Genomic DNA, 14942 nt, shown 5'->3' with positions numbered 1-14942 from the left:
TTGTGCGCGAGTCTTCAAGGTCTTTACTCTGCAAAGTTTAAGTTCTTTACCTTTCCATAGCAGTTTAAGTTTGATTACATTTGGCGGTTTGCTTTGGCTCTTGCTTTTGTCTAAAATGTCGTTATTAACGATTGTAACTAAAGGTTCTCATAATTAATATAATATCGGATATGATGGAAGAAGTTCAAAGTGAAACAATTTGAATTGTTTGGATTACAAATATACTTCATTTCAAATTCATTGATATCACGTAGAGCCTATGAGATGGCTCGACAGTTAGTTTATTGTTTGAATGCCTTTCTGCCTCAAAATGGAATATTTTCTCAAACTGAGGGGCAGAAAAAAGAGTTGTATTCTTGCTATAAATGCATTTTGGATTGCAGGACTCTTTGCTTTGTGGTTAGTTAGGATATTTCTGCTCTGGTTTGTGATGACCTTTGAATTATGTTATCAATTGTTTTGAACCAAAGAACATGCACAGATATAGTTTGCATAAAATCTGACACTAAAACTATTGTATTATACTTTGGTTTGCGTGATTGTATACATCATTTCAAGGACTAGACATCTATTAAACAGCACCAACAATCTGTATTAGTTGCTAGATAAGACTTAACCATATTTCAAACTAAGAATCTATTACGGTGCGTTTGGATGAGAAAATTATAAAATCCGTAGGAATTTATAAATGATGGAATCTTTAACTCCATCAATCTAAAATTCCATTAATTGCAATTTCTATTGTTTGGTTGCATCTATTTAGGATTTGAAATGTGAAATAAATTAAGAAAGTTTAAAACAAATAAAAAGATAAAATAAAAAAAAGTCTTGTTTTGGAAATAAAAATTGAATACTGCAAAGGAATTCGTAAATGACACATATTTTTGTGGAAATTGAAGTAAGGAATTTAAATAACGAATTCCTTCGTTTTTTTCCACAGAGAAATTTAAAATTTCCAATCTGATAATGCCAAACGAGAGAATTGGCTTTTAGGAATTATGAAATCCTCACTTCCAATTAAATTCCATTATTTTTTTCCCTCATCCAAACACACTCTTAAAGGGATGCAAGTCTGGTTTTTTTTTTTTTTCCTTCTTTTCAGAGCTATTTACTTTCAATTTGTGAAATTCGATGCTTCTCTTTTTTAATTTCTCCTTCTTATGGAATTCAAAATTCAATATATCTGTATGAACATGAGTCAGAATAGGAAGATCATATTACTCTACCAAAACTTACAAACGCTGCCTACATTTTGTACCTTCTGCTAATGATTATTACTGGGATTTTAGTTTGCTTCTTAATGTCATTCTAAAAGGTCAACTATAGTACTCAGCTCTTAAAATCTGATTTGAGTATCTCCTACACTACAGTTCACAAATCAAAATGAGAAAAAAGAAGAAGCTAATATGTATCTTATACTTAGTAATTATTATTTTGTCTCAGGAAGCGTAAACTTCACCATGAGTGCTGCAATTTATTTACTATATACTAAAGGAGAGATACTGTTCATGGGCACTGTTTGTAAGGGAGAGATACTGTTCATGGGCACTGTTCCTAAGGGCCCGAAATGGAATGACGCTTTTGCCCTCATTTGAGATTTTTTTGCGGTTCTGCCACTGAGCTATACTAGGGGCTTCCATCTGTTTCTTCTTTCTTCTACGACCATCGGATTCTTCTCTCCTGTTGGTTTCTCTCTTCCTCCCTTCTGCCCTGGTTTATTAAGCTATCGCCATCACTCAGTACGACATCGAAGAAGTACAGCAACACTTGCAACCACACATGTAACAACCCAACAATCTCGATGTTCCTTGATTTCATCAGTGAATCATGAACCTTAGGATTCCCATTTGACTTTGATCTGTGTGTGTTCTATGTAGTTTCGCAGCAGAAGATAGTTTCTCTGTACGAGATGTTCTATCAGCTCGATCGCAGTGGCGGAGGTTTCATCTTCGCCGACGAGTTTTTTGTCCGTACCGGAATTCGCAGTCAATCCTCTCTCTCAGGTAAGCCTATCCCTAAATAAAAGTTAAAGCTTTCGTGATCTGAGGGTAGTAAAATTTCGAAGATTGAGGCTTTTATTGAATGTTTGTTTTTGCTTCTCCAATTTGTTGTTATTGGATAGGTTGAATTCTCATACAATTTTGGGTTTCACTTATATCAGTTTTGCATTTCTCAGTTTTGGCTGGGTGGACGTAGATACTGGGGGAGAGATGGAGCAAGACCACACTTGCTCTTAGGAGATGCTTTTGTATCAACACCCAATTTCCTTTTCTCATCAGAGAGATTTGATCAAACAACAAAGCTACTTAGTTTTGGGGTGACTTGCTCTTAGGAGATGCTTCTGTATCAACACCCAATTTCCTTTTCTCATCAGAGAGATTTGATCAAACAACAAAGCTACTTAGTTTTGGGGTGAATTCAGGTCTTCCCTTTTTTCTCATCAGCTTCTCTAATTTCATATCAGAGGGTTGAATTCATTTTTAGGTTTTCTATTCTGTGTTTATTAATACTTTATTTTGTGATTGCTTCTTGGTAGTGAGACTAGCTAAGGTGATTGCAGGAAATAGGCTAATACGTCAAGAATAAGCTAATGGGTTCCATCATTCTTTTTGTGCAGAAAGATATTCAAGGGAGGATTGGCAAAGAACAAGCGGTTCTTTGCTTTGCTCAGCTCACTGGCATTGGTAAGTACTCATTGAATTGAGTCACGATCCTCCTTAATATTTTCATTTCAATCCTTTCATTTTAAACTAAAGTCTTTCAATTGCGCAGGTTACAATTATGAGTTCAATTGCGTCTGAATTTGGTTTGAATGTTGGAGCTTTTGGGATTAATTTGGGTTTGTTTCTGTTGACAACTACAGATGTAGAGAGGGAAACTCTATGTTGGATATTATGTGGCTATGAAGGGGTTCTCTGCTTTGCTTATCAGCATTGGTAAGCACTTATTGGGTATCTGATTGGTTATTTTGCAATGTGGTATGAAAGCGAAATTTTTCTGTATAATTCCATTCTTCTTGCTTTCTTATCGGTTTTTGAATAAAGATGGTTTTTCCTTTTCACAGAGACGAAGGAGCTGGTGATAGTTTTTCTTGGAGAAATTGAGCTCATTTGAACAAATAGGAATATCCGATTGAGCTGGCACCCATTTGATCAAATTGGGGGATTTGATTGAGCAATTAGAGATCTTTGAAGGATTGAGCTCCGGGCAAGCTTCTTATGGTTTATTGGTTTTAAATTTTGATACATGCAGTTTTGGGTGGCTTTAATGAATTTGGGATCTTCAATTTTGTTTAGATTGTGAAACTCTATAATCCAAGAATACTATCAGCTTGCATAATATGATAACCATATATCTAATGGCCTTATTAAGTGATAACCATCATCGTGTCCAGCTAAGTAGAGCTCTAACATAACCTAAGGTCCAAACTTTATCTGTGATAACACAAATGTTTCAATTGAAATCATTCAGATCATTAAAACACAAAGATGTAGAATTTATTAATTTTCATTGTAAACTACACCCTCCATTTATGTATTTGACTATTTTTGTGTTTCACTGTTGAATTTGAACAAAGAATAGCATGACTTACACATTTATTTCAATTTCACTTTAGACCTAACCGGAAACATTGGAGTTGACTTTTAGTCCAGTTTCACAATGTTAGTAACCGAAAGAAGCATTAGCTTTCCTGCTAGCCAAATCTTAATTGGAATGGAACATCTTGGCCGGTACTTGATGTTGCTTTGAAATTGTTGTTTAGTCTGGTTGGAATTGAATTAGTGTTCTATTCATATCTAGAAATGGTTTAGTCATAAACAAGTATATAAAGGCAGCAATATCTCACAGAAATCAATTTGAAATGGTTTGTATATATTTGCATTCTGTTTGTAAGATAACTTGCCATCAATCATTATTATATGTGATAATTGAGATTTGTCTTGGTGTCGGATGTTATGTGTCTATTGTTTATATACATGCTTCATTTTATGCAGTGTGATTGTGGAATCCCTGAAGGTGGTTAGCTTGCAAGGATTTGCCTCAATTTTGGAGCCTAACCTCTGCAGAATTGTGAGTCAAATTTTGACTATTTACTGATTATAGTTGAATTTTGGTTGAGACTAGATGCGGTTAGATGAATCTCTTCAATATGTTTATCAATTCAATGAAGCATCATCTTGCTTTTAATAGTTCTGTTATTCAAATACTCATGTCATTCATTCATCAAAATCATGTAACGGAATCACTTTAATGGAATTTTTCTGGAATTATATTCTGCAAGGGCTTCTATTTTTTTTTATTATTATTTTTAAATTTTTTGTTTCTCTAAATAGATATTTAGAGACAAACCTTCAAGGGCTGATGCAAGTTCGCAAACCTGTTGTGTTTCATTTTCTCTATTTAGACCTTTGGGGTGTATTAGAACACAGAAGGTCCTAAAATTCTTGAGTTTAGTTATGGTCTATTCTCAGTAATCAGATTGGTTTAGATGGATTTAGTTGTTTTGTACCACAGAGGTAGTAAGTGTGTGTTTGGGAATGTCTCTGAAATGAAAGTGCTTTTGGGTTTAATGTCAAATGAATTTGGAATATGTTATCTGCATTGATTTGCTCGCTTTGAACATTATCATGATATAGTGGTTTAATGTCAAATGAATTTGGAGCAAGTTGTTCACAGTGACAAGTTCCGCAGCAAAGTGCGGATAACATTTCTAGTATTTACTATATACTAATTCTCAACACCCTGTTCATCGGCTTATGAACAGTGCCGGCTCGAGCCGGGCCGTCACTGTGAAATTATGATTTTGGCCTGCTTTTCTGTCCTAGGTATAAAAGCCTTCTTCTGTGACTGCCAATCTTCTTTCTTCTCTATCGCTCCCTTCCATTTCTCTCTCAAATCGCTGTCAAATTTCATCGTTCTCTGGCTCAGGCCAAATTCTTTCCCAGTATAAGCAAAATTCCCAACTCTTTCTGTCTTCGGGAAGCCTTTGTCAAGATCGACATTTACTGTTACGCAGTATCAGACTCAGCAGCAGTAATTGGTCGGTGTCGCCGCCGCCGCCATCAAGGGTTTCCTCTTCCCTTTTTACCCAATCTTCTCAGAGATTGAAGAAAATAACCTTAGGATTGTTGAATTTTGTACCCGATTGAGATCAAATTTCAGTCTTTTTTTTTATTCTTCTAACTGCAGGCACGATATCGGCATATTGATTTTGCTCCAGTCTGGCAATGAGAATGAGGTAATTTTGGTTGCAAAACCCGATCACATGATTGCATGCCTTATTTCTAGACCCAAAATGGGTCAAAGAGAATGAATATACATTGCATGTGGGGTCTTTTTGTTTTGTTTATTGGTTTTTATGTGTTGCTTTTGAAGGTATCATTTAATTGTGAAAGAAAGCTTTGGAGGAGAACATAATTGTGTATCTGGAAACTGGTTGTGGAAAGACCTAAATAGCCGTGTTGCTTATGTATGAACCAGTTGATACTCAAACCTCAGAAGAACATGTGTGCTAAATCCTGTAAGTCAAGTCCCCAGTTACTTACATTTGCAAACAAAAGAAAAATATTGGATTTTTATATGTTTCAATGCTTGCAGGAAGATCTTTATGGTATATATGGATCAAATTGCTCCCAATGGATTATTGCAATGGAGGTAATAATAATACTGAATTCTTTCTTTCATATTTGAGCATATTAATGAATAACTGAAACTGAATAATTGGGGCTGAATCTTACTAGAAAAAATGTGGCGTGTTACTCTTATGCTTATGTTTTGATTTTTGCAGTATTAGAAAGAATGTGGCTATCATGAAGCCTCATGAAGCAGCCAAATTAGTTGCAGAATGAGATTTTTCATGTAAAAGGACACTCCCCTTAACTGAAAGAGTAAGCCAATCTTATCTTAGACTGAAGCATTTTCTTTTTGGTAATCACTTTTATAAAGTAAAATGTCCACAAATCTACTTCAAATTTCATGTTATTCTTAGACCTGCAAGACATCGTGAGTCTCCAAGCTGATAAACATTCTTTATCTTTCTTCATGATTGTCTTTCAAACTTCGAGTATCGCAAACCTCAAATTAATTGATTACTTTTGCAACTTATTTAGAAAGTCTGGTTAGACTGCTTATTTCACTTTTGTTGTTATTGATAAAAGTTGAGTTTGCAATACACCTGTTACAAGTTTTTCGTCATTTATATTGCCGGGCATACCATTGGAAGCATGGTAGGAAATGTCATGGAATTTTCTGGCTTCAGCCATCCGAGACAAGTTCGTCTTAGCAGGAGTACAACATTTCTTTGATTCTGTTGGAAAGTCAATCTCCAATGAGAGTTTCAATGTAAATGTTATTTGCCTGCACAGCTGTGAAGCATTGGTATTAAAAACTCAATTTCATTTGCGAAACAACTCATTTTATTTTTTATATACAATAATGGGAAGGCTTGATGGAATAGAGCCGTAGAGAGCGACAGAGAGAGCTAAGGAAACGACCTCGCAGCTTTCAAGTTTTGAGCTGCTTAACCAAAACAGAGCTTGCAGCAATGGAGACAGAAACGACGGCGATTCTAATCGACCTGGGTAATATCATGGCTGTTGACCTTCATCATCAATTTATGTCCAACCCTTTTTCAAGGTTTTTTATTTTTATTTATTATTATTATTATTATTATTTTTTTATTGTTTTGATTTTTGTATGGTACTGCGTTTTGTGGGTTTTTTGCTTCCTAGAACGTATATAAAAATGGTTACTGAACTCCAAGTTCATAACTTTCAAGCTTAATCTACAACTATGGAACTGGGTTTTATTTTTTTCCCTAATTTTTGTTAACGTTTGGATTTTTATCAATATGAATTGTTTGAATAGTAGGGTATTGGTTTTGGGTAGGATTTTGATAGTAAAATTGATACTGTCCTCATAAGCTAGCATGTAGGCTCTGCACCATTGAAAATGTCTAGAGAAGTTTGGTTGTTCAATGTAGTGTGGGATGGTTTTGTTCAGTGATTTATTTTTATTGAATTTTAGGGAGGAATTAGTGAATGAATGTTGCAAGAAGAGCTGAGTTAGTTCAAGCTATTGCAAATAAACTTTTCAATTGGCCTTTGACTATGGACTCTTTGCTTCGTCTACGGCTAGGAATTTCATCTGCTTTCATTTTTCTTAAGCCCCATCAAAGTAACAATCTTTAATAGGGATTTTAGAAGAATGGACTAAGAAGAACTTTCTTCTGGATAACAATCGAATCAAACGATTTTCTTAGTAACTACTTGGTGCCAGTTATAACTGAGTTGAGAGGAAGTTGATACCTACGGAAACCTTTGTTGGCATTTTGATTGTAAGACTCAGACTTCAACTTACAGTAAACATTTTCTTTGTTATAACTCAAATATATCACTTCCCCATACATTGGATTTTGAATTTGGTTGTGGGATTTTAGGTGCATTGACTGTTATGATGAGAAATAAAGTCATTCATTCTTTACTATTGTTGTTTGTCATTAGTTTTATTAACATAGATTTGTTATGAAATGCAGACTCTACAAATTTGGGTGCAACTGTGCAAAGAAGATGGTTGTGATAAATTTAGGACCTATTGAATGTATACCCTTTCAGAGGGACGTAAATCTGCTAGCTAATCCAGATAAGTATGCTGAATTCCCAAATCAATTGGCACAGTCATTCAACTCCAAGCTAAGGACCAATATAATGAGCCTTAGAATCTTATAAACCTATCACCGAAAACCAAATAAGCTATATGTCCAATTTCAGTTCAATCACACCAATTTGGATAGTGTTGATTTGAAAGAAGGTGACTGGCTTTTTTCTCCAACTTTGGGTAAATGATGTTCAGTGAAATGTGGTTAAAGTGAGTATCTATCTCCTCTTTTGCATATTTCAGGAATTAGAAAAGGTTGCTTTTTATGTTTGAATGACTGGAGTTGTATCATTCAGATAATGTAACTGCAAAGACTTATGTCCTTGGTGAGTGATGCAAAGGCTATAAAATCCCTTACACCAGCAATAATGTATAGCCACACCCCATAAAAGTAATTACTAAACTTGGCATTGTAATATGTTGGATTGTTTAGGAAATTAGGACTGTTTCTGTGTATAAGTATCATATGATTTAGTGAATTACAATCTGTGTTATTTAACAAATGCGCCAAACTGTTTCAGTTATGAAGAGTTGCATATTTATCCATCCATTTGGTCATGTTATTCCTTTGAGTCCTGTGAAATGTACTTCTTGCTAATTCATGTGCTAATTATTTGACATTTTGTTTGGTTATGCCATGTAGACAAATGATGAAATGAAAGTGAGTATTGGAAGCTAAACTTGGCAGTGAGATGCACAAAATTGAGGGCCGTACTGGCAAGTCGTCCTAGCTACTAACATTTTGGCAACCAAATTTGATAGCCTGATTTCTTCCCATGTCGCAGAAAAGAAAAAGGGTTTGTGTTTTAAATCTTTTAGAGCATGGCACCCATGGCATATGAAAGGAATTATTAATATGTAAAAGGTTTTCAGTAACCATTTATATTTGTTCCAAGAGTGATTGTCAATAAGAATTCAAATCCGATTGGGCTGTCTCATAATGTCAATGCATTACTATAAAACCGCAGCAACGCGCGGGGTGCTGTTTCTAGTAGAACACCAAATTTGAGGTAATCCCTTTTTCTCCATTATCCAATTCATTATTCCAACTAAAGTACAACTCTTTTTGCTCTATGTTTTATGAGAAGTTGCTAGAGATTAAAGAGGTGGCTTATTAATTGGTGTAAAATTTGCAATAGTTGGTTCACCAAGAGTATTCTGACCTTCTGCATTAAGTACAGAACTATGCATACTTCTTCTTTTTTTCTTCCCTTTTTTGTTCTTGCTATATAAACTTTACATAAACTTTGTGTTCGGATTAAAATCTGATTTGAGTATGGATGTTGTGCTTCTTTTTATAACTGTTACAGGTTCTGATCTGATCTCTGACCAATCCTGTGGCAAATCTTTTAAGAAAGGAACAGGAATTTGCTGCTGAGTAATATGACTCACAAGTCAGAAACTCAAACCCCTTTACGACTAAAAGGGATTCTTAACTAATGTAATCTGATGTGAATCAGCTTTAATGAATGATAATTAATCGAACCAAAACTCTAGAGTAACGGCCAAGCTGGTTGTCTTTGGATGCTGCATTTTTATGAGATTGGATATTTCAATGAGATATTTATACTCTTTAATTATTATTTTGTCTCGGGAAGCGTAAACTTCACTACAGTTCACTATGCATACTTCTTTTTTCTTTTTCTTTTTCCCTTTTTATTCTCGCTATATAAACTTTGTGTTCAGATTAATTTTATTAGTTTATTTGTTTCTGTTTTGCAGGTTCTATGCAAAAAAGTGTTGCTGTCATAAACAAAATCAAATTTGTAAATTTCTTGATTAGTTTACATAAACATTCTGCAATGTTATAAGATCAACCATATTATCATGTACAAAAGCAATTCCTCTTTTAAACAACTGTATTCCCGCAGCAAAGCGCGGATATACTGTCTAGTTTTGTACTATATTTCAATGGATCTCCAGTTCTCAGTGTCTTTTGTTCTCACCTCTACTTTGTCTATTGTGGTTATAAATTTTTAAACTGTTTCCATAATATAAAAGCTACTCCATTGGATCGGAGATGCACCTGTATGATCCTATTAAGGACCAAATTGCGAGTTGAAACCTTCTGTTATTCATTTAAATCTCATTGCAGCTAGTTGTGTGACAGAGTCCTGTAAAGTGGAGTTTTCTTTATATTTGCTGTTTGACAGAACAAGAACATGAAACTCTGATGTGTGACAGAAATAGGAATTAAGTAACCAAGTTAACAAATTTGATATTGAAAAACAATTGCACAGCTAAAGAGATGTTGATTTCATTCGATAGAAATTGATTTACAAAGTAGTGTGTATAACCCATTAACTGGTTTAAGAATGAAAAAAATGTACATTAGATACATGGAGGAGTAAAAAATTAAAATAAACTATCTAAGAAGTGGTACTCCTAGCTCCTGTAACCAGATTATCAAAGAAGTGGTACTCCTGTAACCAAATTGAAGTTGTTGCCCTCCTCCCAAGTTGGGGTTCGTCCTAGTAATTCATCCATAGTAAATAAATCACGCTCATCATCAACAAACAGCTCTGGATAAATCTCAGGATAATAACAATCTTGATCATCAACAAATGGATAGGGCAACAGTACTAGTTGCAGCAGTCCATGATCTTGATCCAACTCTTAATTGGCCTCTCCCACTTTCATCTGATCAACAATACTGCTGCCTTCTTGTTCCTGATGACAACTCTCTTCCTTTTTCTGCTTTTTCGATTTAGGCTTTCTGGGTTGATCCACAATGCTCTTTCTCTTTTTGTCATTAACTCTGGTATTTTCAACAACATTGCTCCCCTGAGCAGTTGGGGTTGGTGGTGCCTTTCTAGGGTTCTTTCTCAAAGTGCACAGTACAAAATCAGAATCATCATTAATGAGCTGAAACTCTTGCATCAACCAAGCGTCGTTGTGACGAGAATCACAACCGCCCTCGTATCGGAACTCCCTCTTGAGCCCAATAACAACACCATCATCCTCAACTTCTCTCGAATTCTGACCGCTCCAAGTGCCGGAACCCACTTTCCGATCAAATCGCTTGGTGGTGGGACTCAGCCTTCTCCGATGGGTGAAGAAATAGAGAGTCTTTTCATCCTCCACTTTCTTGGACTCACCGCCGCCATAGATTTGCCAGACAACCCAGGGCTCATTGTCTCCGTAAAAATGAGGACAATCGGCGACGAAATCGGAGTGAAAGTGGTCACCCATGGCAATCCTGGTGCGGAGATAGTAATCGAGCAGTTCGTGGTCTGTGGGATGGAACCTGACCCCGACTGGGAGGCCTGATGAGCGAATTGCCATGATTGCAGAAATGGAAAGAATTTCAGAGAGGAAAAAGAACTAGGGTTTCGGGAAGGAAAGAATTTCAGAGAGAAAAAAGAACTGAGAATTGGAGAATTGAGAGAGAGGAGTGAAGAGAGAAGAGTGACGAGTGGGTTTTATAAAGAGGCTAATCCTAATCCTAATCCTAAATGGAGTTGGAACACTTTCAAACGCGGTTCTTTAAGACAACTCATTCACACGCGGTTTTGTTTGCAACGGTCACAAATAAAAGAATTAGGGTTTCGGGAAAGCAAGAGAACTGGAGAAAGGAGAGAGGAGAGAAGAGGGACGAGCGGGGGTTTTAATTATTTATTGTAAACAGAGGGAGGTTAATCCTAATCCTAATTGGTCACGGAAACAAGTCAAAAAGTCAACACTTCACTGGATGATTTTCCTGATACAGTCACTGTAGCCACATGATCGAAATGAATGTTGAATTCCAACAAGTCACAATTACCATTTACCAAGATAGGAAAAGCCATTTCATTTTGTGTACCATTAACGTAAAAGAAGAATTTTTTGAAAAACTTGCTACTTAATGAGGACACAACATCAAACTTAGAGCCTCAAAAATACTGAACTAAACCAAAGAATTTTCTGAGCAGCGAAGCATTCATTTGGGTAAGGCTGGTGACCTTGTGCAATAGAGGCCCAATTTGGCCTCGAGTTCAACTTGGATTAAGCAACTTATTTCTCAATGTCGCTGAAGCTGTTTGGTAAAATAACAACCATCGATTATAATCAGAATCTCCCACTTCACTGGGTTTTAATCTACAAGCTGCTATATTGGTGCTTCTAGAAGCAGGGATTTCAAAAGTTGAGATCACTTCTTGACTTTACCTAGATTACCCTCATCTAATATGTTATATTGCCTGATCTCATTTTACCATTTTAGACTGAACCAAAAGATATCGACGCCAATACAAAAAGAAACTCTCCTGCTCTAAGTTCTCTCCATCTACATATCTGCAGATAATCACTCCTTTACAAACTTATTTGGTGAGGCTATGTTGTTTTTGGAGTTCATATGAGTCTAAAAAGTCAGTCGCTTGAATTAAGCAACTCTGTTTCTGACATATTGATTTAGGGTTGTATGTGTGATTCTTGGTTATCTTCTGTAATATTTTCATATTTCTCTCATCTATAAGGAGGAATGATGCTTTGAAGTTGAGGGCTCTAAAAGCAATGCTCAAAGTCTGGAACAAGTCTTCCTTTGGTATAAATGGTATAATTGACGTCAGAGTTGAGAAAACTAAGCCTGCTCTAGAAGACATACAACATGCAATTTCCATGCAGGGGCCATCAGTTGACAGATTAAGCCAGGAATCTGCAGCTCATGCATGTTATCAAGAGGCCCTGAATATTCAAGATTCTTTTTGGAAGGAAAAGGCACGGTTACGCTGGCTAGTTGATGGAGACCGGAACACGACTTTTCTGCATAACATGGTAAAGATACAAAGACTTAAACAGTCTATATCCTCTTTGCGTGTGGGTAATCAAGTTCTCCGACGTCAACTAGACATTGAGAATCATGCGGTGCAGCGCGCATTTCTCTTCTGCCTTTTCTCATGACAGCGGCATCATAAACACGGGGTTGGTTGAACGGGTGATCCCAAGGATGGTAACAGATGAAGAGAATGCAGCGTTATTAGCAATGCCTTCTGGGGAGGAAATAAAATAAAAACTACGGTTTTCTCCATGGATGGCTCAAGTGCTCCGGGACCGGATGGGTTTAGTGGTGCATTCCTATCAGTCTTGTTGGGATGTGATTTCTTCTGATGTGATAGCTATGGTGCAAAGTTTTTTTTGAAACAGGTTTCATTATGCCTCATTTCAATTCCAACTTCATCACTCTTATTCCCAAGAAACTCCTCAATGATAATTACTCAAATTATGCAACTTCAAAATTAAAATTGAAATTATATCCCACGCTATAAAACCCCACGTAAACCTCTCAACCACCCTATAAAACCCCACGCTCCTTCACTCAACACTTGCACCACCATAACCCTCACCAATCTCTCAACCTGCATCAACAACAACCACTATGGCTTCCTCCTCCTCTTCTTTGTCCCCATTGAAAGTCCGAACCACCAAAGAACAGTTCTACTCTTTCCACAACATTGACCGCAAGCTCTTCACCCGTCTTACATTGCATCTAGGCCGTGACCCGGGCGATTCTGCTCAGATTATGGCCTTTTGGATGTGGCTCGAGCACGGTGGTAAGGTCACCCACTTCATTCACAAAGCCCTTAACACTCTCCCCAACACCCTCCTCCACATCATGGCCGACGAGTCATGCATGGTCCTCAATGTCATTCAAAACGATGAATTTCCGATGGTCTTGGAATCAGATATCATTCCTCACGATATTCCCATTCTCCAAGGAATGACCAAAAGAGGCGTCACCCTCAGATTCTTCCATAAAAACCGCCTCAGCATCATCCGAGGACTCACCTTGTTTTTCAATGACGTGTGCTTGAGAGCCTTTGAGGACTTGTACATTACAGCTGCTCACTGCCAAAACAAGACTATAGATCCTATATCCACCGGAATAGGGTTACACCCAGAGCCGCAAAATTATGCAAGGAGGACGGTTCTAGTCAATAAGTACTACAATCCATTTCTCATTGGAGCTGCGACTTTTGACGCGCCTATGGAAACCATAGGAGACCTCTTCCTCCTCACCCCATGGATGGGGCTGTTGTTAACAGTAATAGTAGTGTTGATCCACTAATATGGGACCCTCGTGTGGCGGCTAAGGCGGTGTCTGTGGTGTCTGCTCAGTCCCCTTCGGAGAATTTGCGCCATGGATTTGTTGATCCCTATGATCTTAGCGCTCAGCGATTTCTTGAATAATGAAATGGCGGATATGCTGAGTCGTTTGCATTTGCATGACGATGATGGTGACGGTGGTGATATAGGCGGTGGTGTTCGGGGGGATCAAGTCGAGGAAGAAGTGTCTGCAGATGATAGGACTATTTTCTTGACATTTTCTAAGGGTATCCCATTTCTGAAAAGGAAGTGAGAGAGTTCTTTACCAGGTATGAATATGCTTTTACCATACGTAGGATTTGTGCATATCTTATTGATTTGGTTGTGAAATTTTATAATTTTTTGTATTGACAGGAAATATGGGGAATTTTTTGATGCTATCCATATGCAAGAAGTACAAGTAGCGGATCAGCAGCCTTTATATGCCCGCCTTGTGGTTCGTTCCGCTTCTTTTATTCCAGTGGTGCTCGAGGGACAAAGCAAGGCCAAATTTTCTATCAATGGAAAACATGTTTGGGCAAGAAAGTACGTGAAAAAGAATATTGTGATAGGAGAACAAAGTTCACCAAAGGGTGTTTTAGCTACTTGATCTTAATTAGGTAAGGTCCCGTTTGGAAACAAAATTTGGATTTGGATTTGAATTTTAAATCTGATGTATTTAAAATCTGTAGAATAGAAATATGAGTATTTAAAATCTTATTGTTTGGAATGAAAAAGATATGTGAAGATTTGAAATTGCAATACTAGAACACAGCATCCGGCGAGGTCTTCGTAGTAGGCCATTTTGTCTGTGAGTTTGATTCATGGCCAGGAGGCCAGTGTGTGGCGCGTGTTGTCCTTGGTCTGGTGGACGATGTAGGGCGCGTTGGAGGAGACGAAGGCAGAGATCTCAAGGCGGTTGACTAGGCCGGAGATGAGGGAGGCGCCGCAGGACTGGGTGTGGTCAGAGGAAGGAGTCTAGGACCTCGCAGTGGAGCATGGCGATGAAGTCGTCGGGGAAGAGGGTTTTTCCGAAGTCGACGGCGAGGTTGGCCTGGGTATCGATCTCATCGAGCATGCAAAGAGGGATGGCTCAGCCGAAAAGTTTGGCTTCTGAGGGGGCTCGGTCGAAGGGTAAGTACTCAGCTTCACCGGCGACTAAGACCTTGGCTTGAGTTAGACCGGAGGCAGCTCGTGTGTTAATTGAGAGAGAGAGAGAGAGAGAG

At 37.4% G+C, this 14942-nt stretch overlaps 2 protein-coding genes across 2 annotated transcripts; one reads left to right on the top strand and one right to left on the bottom strand.

Annotated features, from left to right (window-relative positions):
- Positions 1-10272: 10272 nt before the first annotated feature.
- Positions 10273-10941, bottom strand: LOC112203937 (NAC domain-containing protein 101). Its single transcript, XM_024344834.1, has one exon. It carries the CDS (start codon positions 10939-10941, stop codon positions 10273-10275), a length of 669 nt encoding a protein of 222 aa, XP_024200602.1.
- Positions 10942-13771: 2830 nt separating this feature from the next.
- LOC112203936 lies at positions 13772-14326 on the top strand. The gene is made up of 2 exons (XM_024344833.1): positions 13772-13986; positions 14092-14326. The coding sequence occupies exons 1-2, from the start codon at positions 13772-13774 to the stop codon at positions 14324-14326; spliced, it is 450 nt and encodes a 149-aa protein (XP_024200601.1).
- Positions 14327-14942: the final 616 nt, after the last annotated feature.

Source organism: Rosa chinensis, chromosome 5, assembly GCF_002994745.2.
Source record: "Rosa chinensis cultivar Old Blush chromosome 5, RchiOBHm-V2, whole genome shotgun sequence".
In the NCBI taxonomy this organism is placed as follows: Eukaryota; Viridiplantae; Streptophyta; class Magnoliopsida; order Rosales; family Rosaceae; genus Rosa; species Rosa chinensis.
Note: the sequence above shows the minus strand (reverse complement) of the source record. Positions and strands in the feature narration are given on the sequence as shown.